The sequence below is a fragment of the Dendrobates tinctorius genome, unplaced genomic scaffold, assembly GCF_039654945.1.
Source record: "Dendrobates tinctorius isolate UK_male_01 unplaced genomic scaffold, ASM3965494v1 ptg000039l, whole genome shotgun sequence".
Classification (NCBI taxonomy): domain Eukaryota; kingdom Metazoa; phylum Chordata; class Amphibia; order Anura; family Dendrobatidae; genus Dendrobates; species Dendrobates tinctorius.
The window spans coordinates 13,706,043-13,719,893 of NW_027361707.1; the positions used below are offsets into that span (position 1 = coordinate 13,706,043).

Consider the following 13,851-nt stretch of genomic DNA (forward strand, 5'->3'; position numbering starts at 1 on the left):
CAACTTTCCTGTCTTGAATAGAAGCCCCCTGGACTAAGAGGCTCTTCTCTTAATAAAATTAATGCATTTTGGGATATCCATGTGCCTTAAGCTAAATTCTACTGAATTGTATATTTCTGGCGTAGATCATAGTAAATCTGTTGGCAATTAGATGTCCATACCCAATCTACTAAGCCAAATCCTATTAGGAAATGTGAAAAAAATGTGGATTATTCCAAAAAAAAATGTGAATTTTATTATTCATGCCACAATATTAGGAGACAAAGAATGATTTTATTTTCTCCTTTTACCTCTGCCAGCAAGCTCCCTTCAAACAGAGACACCTGTTTCCCAGTCTAATAACGCTTATGTCTACGTTCTCACTCACATGTCCGTGTTTAAACACATACGTGAAAATATTGTATACTGTATAAGGAATAGAAAAGGTGTCTATTTAGATCACTTACTGTAGGCATTGGAGATAAGTATCCGAGGAGGGTAGACAATATGAGGTCTAGGTGTGGTGCAAGGAGTATGTGTAAGAAGATGGAAGTGTTGCCCATGTTTCCCCTGAAAGACATGTATTGTCGCAATTTATTTTATGTGTGACATGTTTAGTAATGTGTGTTGTTAGTGATAGGTTGCATTCTGGGTAGCAGCAGGGAGTTAATAGGGAAGGTTAGTGTTAATAGTTTGGACTAGCCCAGAGTGTGAGAGGATAAAGTAAAAGAAACAGAAACATTTTCCTGTCAGGTATTCAGATAGGTCACAGCCTGCAGCAGAAGTAGACCTATGGTGTTTGGAATTCGCTTTCTGGCCTACCTCTGGTTACTGCTGAAGGTGGTGGAGCTGGTCAGGTTGACGGAGGGGTTGCGAGTTCTCTTTCTGGGCTCCCTCTGGTGGTTACTGGAGGTAATGGAGATGATCTGATTAACAGAGGCTTGCCACCTGATAATGATGATGACGAATGGAGATCTGGGGTTTCTGACTGGATTTAAGACAACCGACTCCCTCTATCCCTGCTGGTGATTTTTTCCTGCCTCCTGAGGTCTTAGTTTCCAGCTCAGTCCCTGCATGCTCAGCTAAGTGTTCTTATACTATTCTGTTCACATTTGATCTGGTTTTGTCTATTTGACTTTTGTGTGGGTCAGGCAGCTCCGACTGGGGCTGTGCTGAATCACCATCCATATGTTACTGCTTATGCCAGTTTGTTTTTGTCCCTTATTAGATTGGCCTCTTTTTGCTCTGCTTTCAAAATATACCAGAGTGCTGATATAGTGGGCAAAGTCGTGCGACTTCAGTATTTTTGCATAAAACGTGTTGGACTTTTTGCAGGGTTTTTTACATGATTGCAGATAGTGTCTTTCCTTTCCTGTCCTGTCTAGTCAGTGTGGGCCCCATCGTTTGCTCAGCCTATTTTCCTACCTGCGTTTGTGTTTTCATCTTGTCTCACCGACAATATATGTTTGAGGGCTATCTATTCCTTTGGGATGTGCTCTGGGGCAGTTTATATTTCCCCTTTCTTGCTTTAGGCTTAGTAGCGTCTAGGATCATCGTAGGTACGCTCTCCGGCTACTGCTAGTTGTGTGGATAGGATCAGGGGTCTGCAATCCGCTTAGTTACCAACCTCTCTGGTTTTCTGTGGCTTAGCTTGGGTTTGCTCTCCTCCTCGGTGACCCAATCATAACAGAATCACTAGCCAAACTGCAGACTCTAGGATACTCAAAAGAAGGAAAGAATTGTAAAAAAAAAAAAAAAAAGTGTCAGTATTTTTTTATATTTTTTTTCGTCTTTTTCTCTGGGGCCATAGGAGGATTTTTTTTTCTTTAATGGAGATTAAGCAATTGTCTGATCGTGTTGAGCAGCTCGCTGTTGAAGTGCGGGGAATTTCTGCTTATCTCGCTCAATCATCTGATGTTGAACCAAAAATCCCTACTCCTGATGTGTTTTCTGGGGATTGGTCTAAAATTTTGAATTTTAAGAGTAATTGTAAACTATTTCTTGCCTTGAAGCCTAACTCATCGGGGAGCTCTGTGCAGCAGGTTAAAATTGTCATCTCCTTGCTGCGTGGCGATCCCCAGGATTGGGCTTTTTCTCTGACACCTGGAGATCCTATTCTGACTAATGTGGATGCATTTTTTCAAGCCTTGGGGTTGTTGTATGATGAACCTAATGCTATTGATCAAGCTGAGAAAACTTTTTTGGCATTGAAACAGGGTCAGGATTCTGCAGAGTTATATTGTCAAAAATTCCGAAAGTGGGCGGTCCTTACTAAATGGAATGACGAAGCCCTAGCAGCTCTCTTTCGGAAGGGTTTGGCAGAAACTGTAAAAGATGTTATGGTGGGATTTCCTGTTCCCTCTGGTCTTGACGATTCTATGTCATTGGCCATTTAAGTTGATCGGCGCTTACGTGAACGTAAAACTACACGAGAGGCATTGCCGCCTTTTGAACGAACGTCTGAATCCATGCAATGCGATGGGTTTTGTCTAGGACGCAACGTCAGAAGTTTAGAAGGCGTAATAAGCTGTGTTTTTTCTGTGGGGATGCCTCTCATACTATTTCTGTCTGCCCTAAATGAGAAAAACTTTTTGCTCACACATTTGCCATGGGCAGTGTGTACAGCCTAAGTTCCTTTTGACAATTACTCTGATCTGCTCCTTGTCTACATTTTCCACTAAGGCTTTTGTAGATTCAGGAGCAGCTTTGAATCTGATGGATTAAGACTTTGCTAAATGTTGTGATTTTCCCATGATACCCCTGCGGACTCCTATCCCTTTGAGGGGTATTGATGCTACTCCTTTGGTGGAGCATAAACCCCAGTTTTTCACCCAGGTGATAATGCGGATTGCCCCGGACCACCAAGAAAATTGTAAATTTTTGGTGTTGCACAATTTGCATAATACTATTGTTCTGGGTTTTCCCTGGTTGCAAACTCATAATCCTGTTTTGGATTGGAAATCCAATGGGGTTGTAAATGTGTTCTTAGTGACGCTCCTGTTTTCTCCACCTCTCCTCAGTCTCATGATATTCCTGATTATTTGGCTGATTTTTCTGATGTATTTAGTGAGAGTAAGTCTGCATCTTTGCCTCCTCATAGGAGTTATGACTGAGCAATTGAGTTAATGCCCGGGTGTAAATTTCCCAAGGGTCGGCTTTTCAACTTATTGGTACCCGAACATGATGCTATGCGATCTTATATCAGGGAGTCATTGGAGAATGGTCATATTAGACCATCCTCTTCACCTGTAGGTGCTGGGTTTTTTTTTGTGGCCAAGAAAGATGGTTCATTAAGGCCTTGTATTGACTATCGTTCCCTTAGCAAAATCACTGTTAAATATCAGTACCCGTTACCCCTGATTTCTGATTTATTTTCCAGAGTTAAAAGTGCCTGTTGGTTTACCAAGCTTGACCTCAGAGGAGCATATAATCTAATTCGCATCAAGCACGGGTATGAATGGAAGACGGCTTTTAATAAACCGGAGGGACATTTTGAGTACCTGGTGATGCTTTTTGGGCTCACTAATGCACCTTCTGTCTTCCAATCTTTTATGAACGATATTTTCCGGGACTTTGTGGATAAGTTTTTGATCATTTATCTGGATGATATTTTGATCTTTTCCAGTGATTGGGATTCTCATGTGGAACATGTCCGGACTGTGTCCCGGATTTTGAGGGAAAATTCCCTGTATGTTAAGGGATCGAAGTGCCTCTTTGGTGTACAGAGGATTTCATTTTTGGGATTCATTTTGTCCCCATCGGCTATTGAAATGGACCAGGCCAAGGTACAGGCCATTTATGATTGGGTTCAACCCACTTCTTTGAAGGCTCTCCAGCAGTTTTTGGTTTTTGCTGATTTCTACCGTAAATTTATAAGTAATTTTTCTGGTATTGTCAAACCACTGACTGATCTGACCAAAAAGGGCGCTGATTTGGTGACTTCGTCTCCAAAGACAGTCTCGGCATTTCAGGATCTTAAGCGGAGATTCACTTCTGCTCCGGTTCTACGGCAACCTGATGTCTCACTCCCATTTCAGGTGGAGGTAGATGCTTCTGAGATTGGTGCAGGAGCCGTTTTGTCCCAAAATGATCCGATCACTACTAAAATCATTCCCTGTGCCTTCTTTTCTCAAAAATTCTCCCCATCTGAACGTAACTGTGACGTGGGGAATCGGAAATTGTTGGCCATGAAATGAGCATTTGAAGAGTGAAGACATTGGTTGGAGGGAGCTAGACATCAAGTTGTGGTCGTCACCGACCACAAGAATTTGATTTATCTTGAATCAGCGAAACGCTTGAATCCTAGACAGGCTAGGTGGGCCTTGTTTTTCACGCGTTTTAATTTTGTGGTCTCTTTTCTTCCGGGCACTAAGAATGTTAAGGCGGACACCCTTTCCAGGAGTTTCTTTGCGTATTCTATAATTGTGACCAAGCCTACTACCATTCTAAATGAGGGTGTAGTTCTTTCCGCCATCTCACCCGATTTGAGATGTGCCCTGGAGGAATGTCAGGAGGACAAACCTGAAAGTTGCCCTATGAGAAAATTGTATGTTCCTGACCAGGGGAGGAAGAGAGTAATGTCTGAAATTCATTGCTCTGCGTTGGCTGGTCATCCAGGTATTTTTGGTACCAGAGATTTGGTGAGGCGGTCTTTTTGGTGGCCTGCCTTATCTCGTGATGTCAGGAATTTTGTGCAGTCCTGTGGGACTTGTTCTCGGTCCAAACCCTGTTCTCATTCTAGTGGGTTGTTGATACCCCTGCTGGTGCCCAAGAGGCCATGGACCCATATCTCAATGGATTTTATTTCCGATCTTCCTGTCTCTCAGAGAATGACTGTTATCTGGGTGATTTGTGATAGATTTTCTAAGATGATCCATCTTGTACCACTCCTAATGTTGCCATTTTTTTCTGAGTTGGTGCCCTTGTTTTTACAACAGGTGGTTCGGTTGCACGGGATTCCTGAGAACACTGTGTCGGACAGAGGAGTCCAGTTTATTTCCAGATTTTGGAGAGCTTTTTGTTTCAAACTGGGAATTCAGTTATCTTTCTCCTCTGCATTTCATCCTCAGACCAATGGGCAGACTGAGAGAACAAACCAGAATTTGGAGTCCTATTTGAGATGTCTTATATCTGCTGATCAGGATGACTGGGTCTCATTTCTGCCCTTGGCCGAATTCGCGCTAAAAAATAGAGCTAGTTCTGCCACTTTGATGTCGCCCTTTTTCTGTAACTTTGGGTTTCATTCTCGATTTTCTTCAGGGCAAGTGGAATCTTCGACCTGCCAAAGTGTGGACACTGTGGTAGAGAGAATGCAGCAGATTTGGGACCAAGTGGTGGACAAGTTGTCCCTCTCTCAGGAAAAAGCCCAACGGTTTTCCAACCGGCATAGGACCATTGGTCCCCGGTTTAAAGTGGGTGATATGGTTTGGTTGTCGTCAAAGAATATTCCTATGAAGGTTGCGTCTCCAAAGTTCAAGCCAAGATTCATTGGACCTTATAAGATTTTGGAGATTCTTAATCCTGTTTCTTTTGGATTGGCTCTTCCAGCTACGTTTAAGATCCATATCGTGTTTCACAAATCTCTGTTGAAGAGGTTTGTGGAGCCGGTAGTTCCTCTGGCGGCGCCTCCTGACCCTGTATTGGTTAAAGGCAATGTGGAATATGAGGTAGAGAAAATATTGGATTCTCGTTTGTCTAGACGGAGACTCCAGTACTTGGTCAAATGGAAGGGCTATGGCCAGGAGGATAATTCTTGGGTCTCTGCTTCTGACATTCATGCCAATAGATTGGTTTGTGCTTTTCACCGGGCCCATCCTGATTGGCCTGGTGGCGTGGATGAGGGTTCGGTGACCCCTCCTCAAGGGGGGGGTACTGTTGTGAATTTGCTTTCTGGCCTACCTCTGGTTACTGCTGAAGGTGGTGGAGCTGGTCAGGTTGACGGAGGGGTTGCGAGTTCTCTTTCTGGGCTCCCTCTGGTGGTTACTGGAGGTAATGGAGCTGATCTGATTAACAGAGGCTTGCCACCTGATAATTAGGATGACGATTGGAGATCTGGGGTTTCAGACTGGATTTAAGACAGCCGACTCCCTCTATACCTGCTGGTGATTTTTTCCTGCCTCCTGAGGTCTTAGTTTCCAGCTCAGTCCCTGCATGCTCAGCTAAGTGTTCTTTTGCTATTCTGTTCACATTTGATCTGGTTTTGCCTATTTCAGTTTTGTGTGGGTCAGCCAGCTCCGGCTGGGGCTGTGCTGAATCATCATTCATATGTTACTGCTTGTGCCAGTTTGTTTTTGTTCCTTATTAGATTGGCCTCTTTTTGCTCTGCTTTCAGAATATACCAGAGTGCTGATATAGTGGGCGAAGTCGTGCGACTTCAGTATTTTTGCATCAGACGTGTTGGACCTTTTTGCAGGGTTTTTTGCGTGATTGCAGATAGTGTCTTTCCTTTCCTGTCCTGTCTAGTCAGTGTGGGCCCCATCATTTGCTCGGTATATTTTCCTACCTGCGTTTGTGTTTTCATCTTGTCTCACCGTCAATATATGTTTGGGGGCTATGTATTCCTTTGGGGTCTGCTCTGGGGCAGATTAGATTTCCCCTTTCTTGCTTTAGGCTTAGTTAGCTCTCCGGCTGTGCCAAGGCATCTAGGATCATCGTAGGCACGCTCCACGGCTACTGCTAGTTGTGTGGATAGGATCAGGGGTCTGCAATCCGCTTAGCTACCAACCTCTCTGGTTTTCTGTGGCTTAGCTTGGGCTTGCTCGCCTCCTCGGTAACCTAATCATAACACTATGGTCTGATTAGTGAGCAGAGCCGTATGACGTGGGTGTTCCTGGGTGGGAGTGGAGATGAAGGGAACAGATATCGAGATTTAAGAAAGAGGTGAGAGAAGGTGACAGAAGGTGTGAGTGATTATCCGGAGATGGGATCTGGGGGAAGGAAACCTAGCAACACAATACCAAGCCTGCAAGTCCAGAAGTTTATGTGATGGATCATAGAAGGGAACGTCAGACTAAGAGCATGCCCAATAGTGACAAAGTAACTTCCCTTGGGGGGAAAAAGGATGAGGAACCATGGGTTGAAGTACAGGACTGTCACTTACTGACTGTACTATGGTTATTAGGGAAAGGGAAGTTCATGAAGTACTGTGCTGGTTTGTGAGGAAGACAAAGGACTAACCTAGGCAGAACTGAGTTATTCTGGGAAGGACAGGCAGGATGTATTTAAAGATATTCCATGTACTAAGAGAAACGTTCACGAACTTATGCAGACACTATCTGCTGTATATAATACCCACCAAGTTATTGTTCAGTAAAAGAGAGTTGATTCTTAAGTGACAGTCTCCTTCATTGAACTTTGCAAGATCTAGCCGGCTGAAGTCCCCGACAGCATGCAGCCTGCAAGAGCGTAACGTCTCCTTTGGTAAAGTGCACACACCCAGCCAGGACCCCCATTTTCATGTAGCATGCTGAGTCACAGAATACAAGTACCTCATCCACGGCTAGCGCCCCACGCCACATTACATATGCACTGGTCTACCTTCCAGGTCAAATAGCTCTCAATGGTCCAAAAGTGGATGTTCTCCTGCAGCAAAGGGAAGTAGTGAAAACATAGCCTTTAATCATATAGGATAATGCGGACATCTGAATGAGGCTAAGAAATAAAAATGGGAAAAAAAAAGAGGAGATTTACTAAACTAATTGTGGCATAATTCTGGTGCAATTACCTTTTACTTTTATGCAACTTGGGCCTAATTTATAAAATGGTTTAGAAGTTTTTTTTATAACAATCTATGCTCCTAAATTTTGCCCAAAATGTTTGGCACAAAGCCAAAGATAAACTGAATGTGTCAAGCAGCATGATCCATCGTGATAATTTGGGCATACTGCCTATTCTAAGAATAACACTGTCAAAATATATAGGACAGTTTTAGTAAATCTGCTCCAGTGAGTTCCAAATATTTTCCTTCCAAATACCCATTTAGTGATCGCCTTCATATCCTTTGGGTCCTCATTTACTATATGGAGGATACAAGAGTAAAGGGGCAGAAGACAGGCCTGTAACTTTAAATTCGGATATCTCCTATAGAGGGAAAAGCGTATAAAAAGTTTTATTCTACTTAAGATGGACTTTATTGTAATGTATACAGAAATTTTCCTTTCGAGAGGACTGTATATGTCTGTCTTAAGAAAGAGGAATTTATACCACTATGCAGGAGGGTCTTTTCTTAGAACTCTGTATTGAGCTGTTCCTCTGTTATTCCTCCTCAATGCATTGGCACATAGAATTCACCACTCCCCTTGTTAATAAAGTGTGTCAGTACATAGTCTGGCCGGAGGTCACATGAGCGATGATTCTCTCAAGAGAGGAAATTGGGGCCGATTATAACAGTGTCACTCGGATCAAACTTTGTTAGAGTTTGATCCGAGTGTCACCTTAGTGTTATCAGATTCGCATGCGAGAGAATCGTATCACTGATGCGGAGAAGATGGATAATTTAATTTCTCCATCTTCTCCATTGTGTGTGTCCGTTAACATGACATCTAAGCACAGTCCAATGTTCCACGCGCACCCATAGACTTGAATGGGTGCGCGTGATCCAAATTCCGGAGTCACTCACAGCTTACTGCCATTTTTTTCTCATGCCGATTCCTCATTGACTGGAGGAATAAAAAAAGGATTATGAAAACGGTTCTAACAGAAAACTCTTCATTCATGTCTTAGGGCTCACTCACACCACCATGTCTTCCTTCCTAGTGCCTCCGACAAACCATTGGATCTCACTCACACCACCTTGTCTTCCTTCCGACAAACCATTGGATCTCACTCGGACCATTGTTTTTCTATGGGGTCGTTCACATGTCCGATTTTTTTCTCGGACTGGTCCAGTCCAAGGAAAAAAGTGTAGCATGTTCGATTAGATCTGATTATCAGATTCCTCTAAGCCATGCAAGTCAATGATTGCATGGGAAGCATCGGACTGCTCTCGGATGACATCTAAGGGCAGTCTGATTTCCACACAATGGAGAAGAGGGAGAGGGGTTTTTTTCCATCTTTTCCTCATTCGGGATAATCGGAGTTCAAAATGCTCACACTCTGTTCAGAGTTTGACCAGTGTGTCATTAGCATAGAGCGTAGATGAGAGGATCTACGGTTCTGTGCCCCTACCTTAAGGACAGGCCATCAAGTATTTATTGAAACAGACTTGTCAAGAGATTGCACTATTGCTGTTGAAGTTCTGCAGTCATGTGGTTGAAAAACTTTTGTCTTCATTTTATTACAGGATAGTCACTTATTAAATTTTTTTGCTGTTTTTTGTTTTAATTCTTCAGATTTGGTTTTATACAAACAGTATATTTAAAGAAGCTGGTATACAACCTCAAACCATTCCATACATCACCTTATCCACAGGGGGCATTGAAATTTTGGCTGCCGTTGTATCCGTAAGTAGGTTATCGAACTGATATTATCTAACTATTCTTTCTGTAATGTGCATGTGATTTTCATGGGAAATATTCTCCTGCTGACAGACAACAATACTGTAACTTTGAAAAAAAAAAAAAAATTGCTTCCATGTAGAATGCTAGAGGCAGACCTGCATTCTTTTTCAAATTGGACAAAAAGTGGAAGAGAAAACTAACATCAAAACAAAACAAGAAATAAAGGCTAATTAATTATAAAGAAATTTACCTATAGGATAAGTCATCAATATCAGATTGGTAGGGATGTGGCCCTCAGCACCCTCTCCAATCAGTTGTTCTTTGTGCCGGCCAAATGTTAGAAGTTGTGGAGATGAACTATAAGAGTAAGTTCACATTAGGCATTTTTTAGTATTTTTTTTTCTGCAGCAATACCTGTTCTCTTGGCTGGAAAGAAGTTGCAAAAAAAAACATGTTTTCCTTGTTTTTTCTTGCATTTTTGGTGCATTGGCTAACTTCACGCTAGGTGTTTTTCTGCGTTTTTTTCTGCAGCAAAACCTGCTCTCTTGGCAGGAAAGAAGCAGCGTCAAAAACACATGTTTTGGTGCATTTTTCAGGATCCCAAAGTTCAGCTTTGTTTCCACCACAGAAGCATGAACACATGTCACAATACAAGACATAGGTTCATGAAAAAATACACATACAAATGTAACAGCTGGTGGAGGTGAATTGGTCTGGAATAATTTACCTAAGACAATGGCAAAGCATTGAGTTTGTAGGACACTGTTTAGCTTTCACACTTTGGTCAGCCACAGACATTGTTCAATCTCACACCTTGGTCAGCCACAGACATTGTTCAATCTCACACCTTGGTTGGCCAATGTTTACTTTGTATGCATCACTAATTTATTTAAACTTTACTAATCAAAAATGCCATCTCAGGTGACCAAGACAAGATGGTAAACCTGAAAAAAATCACAAAAATAAATGGGTTTCATGTACTGCTGTGCTTACTTTTTTTATTACCCATTGCTTTCAATGGGTGAAAAACGCTGAAAGAAGTGACATGCTCTATTTCTGAAAAAACATGCAAAGCACAAAATACTGAGGACAAAAAAAGGAAATGTACGTGCATGAGATTTCTGAAATCTCATAGGATTTGCTGGTACTGTAAAATGCAGCTGAAAATTAGCATTAAAAAAAGCATAAAAAAACGCTGCAAAAAAGCCTAGTGTGAACTTAGTCTAAAGCTCCATAGTGTGCAGTGACCATGACCAAGTACTGCAGATCCATCTCTTTTAGAATGATCGTGGGGGTATCAAGCTCCATACCTGATATTGATGACCCATCTATATGATAGGACATGAAATATAAAAATAGTAGAACATTTTTTTTATATCTCAAATGGTTTTATTTGCCTCTTTAAAACTCAGATTTTTTTCTATCCCAACAATTCTGACGTCCATGGAAGTGTTTCTTTATTCACTCGTATGTACAATACACAGTTGCCCATAATTTGTGAGGAGAACATTGCGTCGTCTGTGAACTTTTGCTGTGCCTCAGTGGACTATAATATTTATATGGTTTTATCTTCTTCTCATAAAGACTTTGACCTTTTTAGATAAAGACCCGTAAGTGTATTCTTTCCTAGGATTCATGCTGCAACCTACGAGCTGGATCTGCAGGAATAAATGTGGCTGCGTGTTTTGGTAGTTGATAAACAAATTACCAGCTTGGATTATGGGTTGAGAGGTCATATACTGTCACTGCTGATGCTGGTAACCAGGATTTGTTAGAGACCACAATTACCCTTCTCATTATTATTACATCTGTACATAGCTTCCCTTTGAATAAGTTCATATATCATCTGAAAATCACCTATTCTTCAAATCTATCTTTTGTGTTAAATGTATTTATGAAATATTTTTGGCAATGTTATTTTTTTTTTACATATCATAATCTGTATTAAAAATGAAAAATGAAAAACTTGTAATTTTTACATCAGCCGCTAAGGGTTTTGTTTTAGAGTCTAACTTCCTGCTGTTTGTAATAACAGATTCCCTTTATGATTGGATAATTTTTGGACCATAATTTTTAGGCTGTGTGCCCACGTTGCGTTTTTAATGCATTTTGGCCTTTTTGTGCCAATGGATGCGTTTTTTTACCGCTAAGGAAACGCTTAGCGGTAAAAAGCGCAGCATGTTCATTAATTTCCACTTAGGTCCACATTTTTGGCTATTTCCTATGGTCCAAAAGACGCGCTGAAAAAAAAATGCATCAAAGACGCGCGGTTTTTGCGCAAAAATCGCGGCAAAAGCAAAAAAACTGCGCGTTTTCTGGGAAGGAGACCCGTTTCCTGAGCTTTTAAAAATGCTAACGTGTGCACATAGCCTTAGACATGGGCATATTAATCAAATAAAATCTACTTTTCTGCACCAAATCTGCAAATCATAAATAAGCAATGTGTGCATGACACTTCAGGTTTCTCATTCACTTTGCTGGCATCAGGATTGCTTCAGGTTCTTCTAGAAACCTAATCTGCAACGTGCGCACAAGCGCTTAATATTGCTTTGCATTGTGTACACTGTTTTCTGAGCAAAATGATTTATGAACCATGCTCAACCTTGAAAAATATGCTGTGTCCTCAGATGTTAAACCAACATGAACATTTTTTTTCAGGTTTTTTTTATTAAAAGTTCAGTGTGCTATAAACATTTTTATTTTTTGGTGATATCTTGTATTGAATTGTTCTTATCAAATCTTAGTGAAGGCTACAAATGGGGTACCGTGCTTAGCAGAGCTGAGCAGGATGTAGACATGGACACCCACCGAGGTTGTGTCCTTTAATGTGTAGATCCAAAGAAAAAATGGACCAGCTCAACAAATGTTTATGTATAATGTGTGTGACAGCATGTGAGCCAGTAGATGTGACCAGCGATGAAAAGGTTACCGCTAGTCAAGCTAATACTACTACTCTCATCAGCCTTCGCCTGGTATCGCTGATGGAAAGTGAGAGCAGGTGACGCTGATGAGAGTAGTACTTTCATCAGCTGACACCTGTGCATTGTAACTAAGATGCACAGGCATCAGTGTAGTCCATATGTATTTTACTGTACATTTATTTCTGGAATAAATAAATATTTTTTAAAAAAATGGAGTGGGGTCCCCCCTATTTTTACTATCCAGCAGAAGGAAAGTGGTCTGCTGGGAGCTGGTGTTAGTATTCTGGGAAAGGGACAATAAACATGGAGCTTCCCACTCTATTAATATCAGCTCACAGCTGTCTGTGTAGCCTTTGCTGTTTAATAAAATGGGGATCAAATAAAAAATGGCATGGGGTCCTGTCTATATTCAATAATCAGTAAAGGCTACACAGACAGCTACCTGCTGATATTAATAGCCTGGGAAGGGGCCATGGATATTGGCCCCCTCCTAGATTAAAAACACCAGCCCTAAGCAACCCTAGAAATGGCACATCCATTCAATGCAGCAGTTATGGCACTTAGTCACAGCTCTTCCCACTTGCCCTGGTGCGTGGCAAGTGGGGTAATAGTTTTGCAGCTGATGTCAGCTGTTTTATGTTTGCTGACATCAAGCCTAGGTGTTAGCAATGGAGAGGCATCTATAAGACACCCCCATTACTAACCGCATAATTTTAGGTAAAAAACACACACAATGCAAAGTTCTTTAATTGAAAAAAAAATCCCAACCCTCTTTCACCCATATTAATGTAAAAATAAAAAATCAAAGTTATACTCACCTGTCAACTGATTATCCATATGTCCCACAATGATCCCCAACTTTACTACTGTAGATCTGGATGTATTGCTGAGTGGTGGTATGATGTGATCTCTCAGTCCGGGACACGCTGAGTGTGAGAACGCGCCTGCATGTGACCGGCGGTGACGTCATTAAGGTTACTGCCAGTCACAGAAAGCCACATTCTCACGTTCAGTACAGTGTGTCCTGGCTGCCAGGATGAGCGGTTGCATCATGCCACCACTCAGCAATGCATCCAGATGTAAGAGAGTTGGAGCTCATCGTGGGACATATGGATTATAAGCGGACATTTGATTTTTTATTTTTACATTAATAAATGGGTAAAAGAAGGTTGGGGAGAGTTTTGTTGAATTAAAGTACTTTTATGTGTATGTGTTTGTTAATTTTCACTACAGGGTTAGTAATGGGGGTGTCTAATAGATGCCTCTCCATTACTGACCCCTTGGCTTAATGTCAGCGGACACAAAACAGCTGACATCAATACCAAAAACTATTACCCCACTTGCCGTCGCATGAGGGCAAGTGGAAAGAGCCGGGCAAAGCATCAGAATTGGTGCATCTAATGGATGTGCCCTTTCTGGGACAGTTTTATGCTGCTATTTTTAGGCTGGGGAGGCACAATAACATGACCTCTTTCCAGTCTGAGAATGTCAGCCTCCAGCTGTCTGCTTTAGCT

General features: G+C 41.7%; 1 protein-coding gene across 5 annotated transcripts in view; it reads left to right on the forward strand.

Moving 5' to 3' along the window:
* SLC2A9 (solute carrier family 2 member 9) overlaps positions 1–13,851 on the forward strand; it is a 635,276-nt gene that overhangs the window by 320,519 nt on the left and 300,906 nt on the right. For all 5 annotated transcript variants that reach the window (XM_073574480.1, XM_073574478.1, XM_073574481.1 and 2 more), the window contains one exon: positions 9,309–9,419. In XM_073574480.1, coding sequence (XP_073430581.1) covers positions 9,309–9,419 — 111 coding nt within the window. The remainder of the gene's footprint in view (positions 1–9,308; positions 9,420–13,851) is intronic.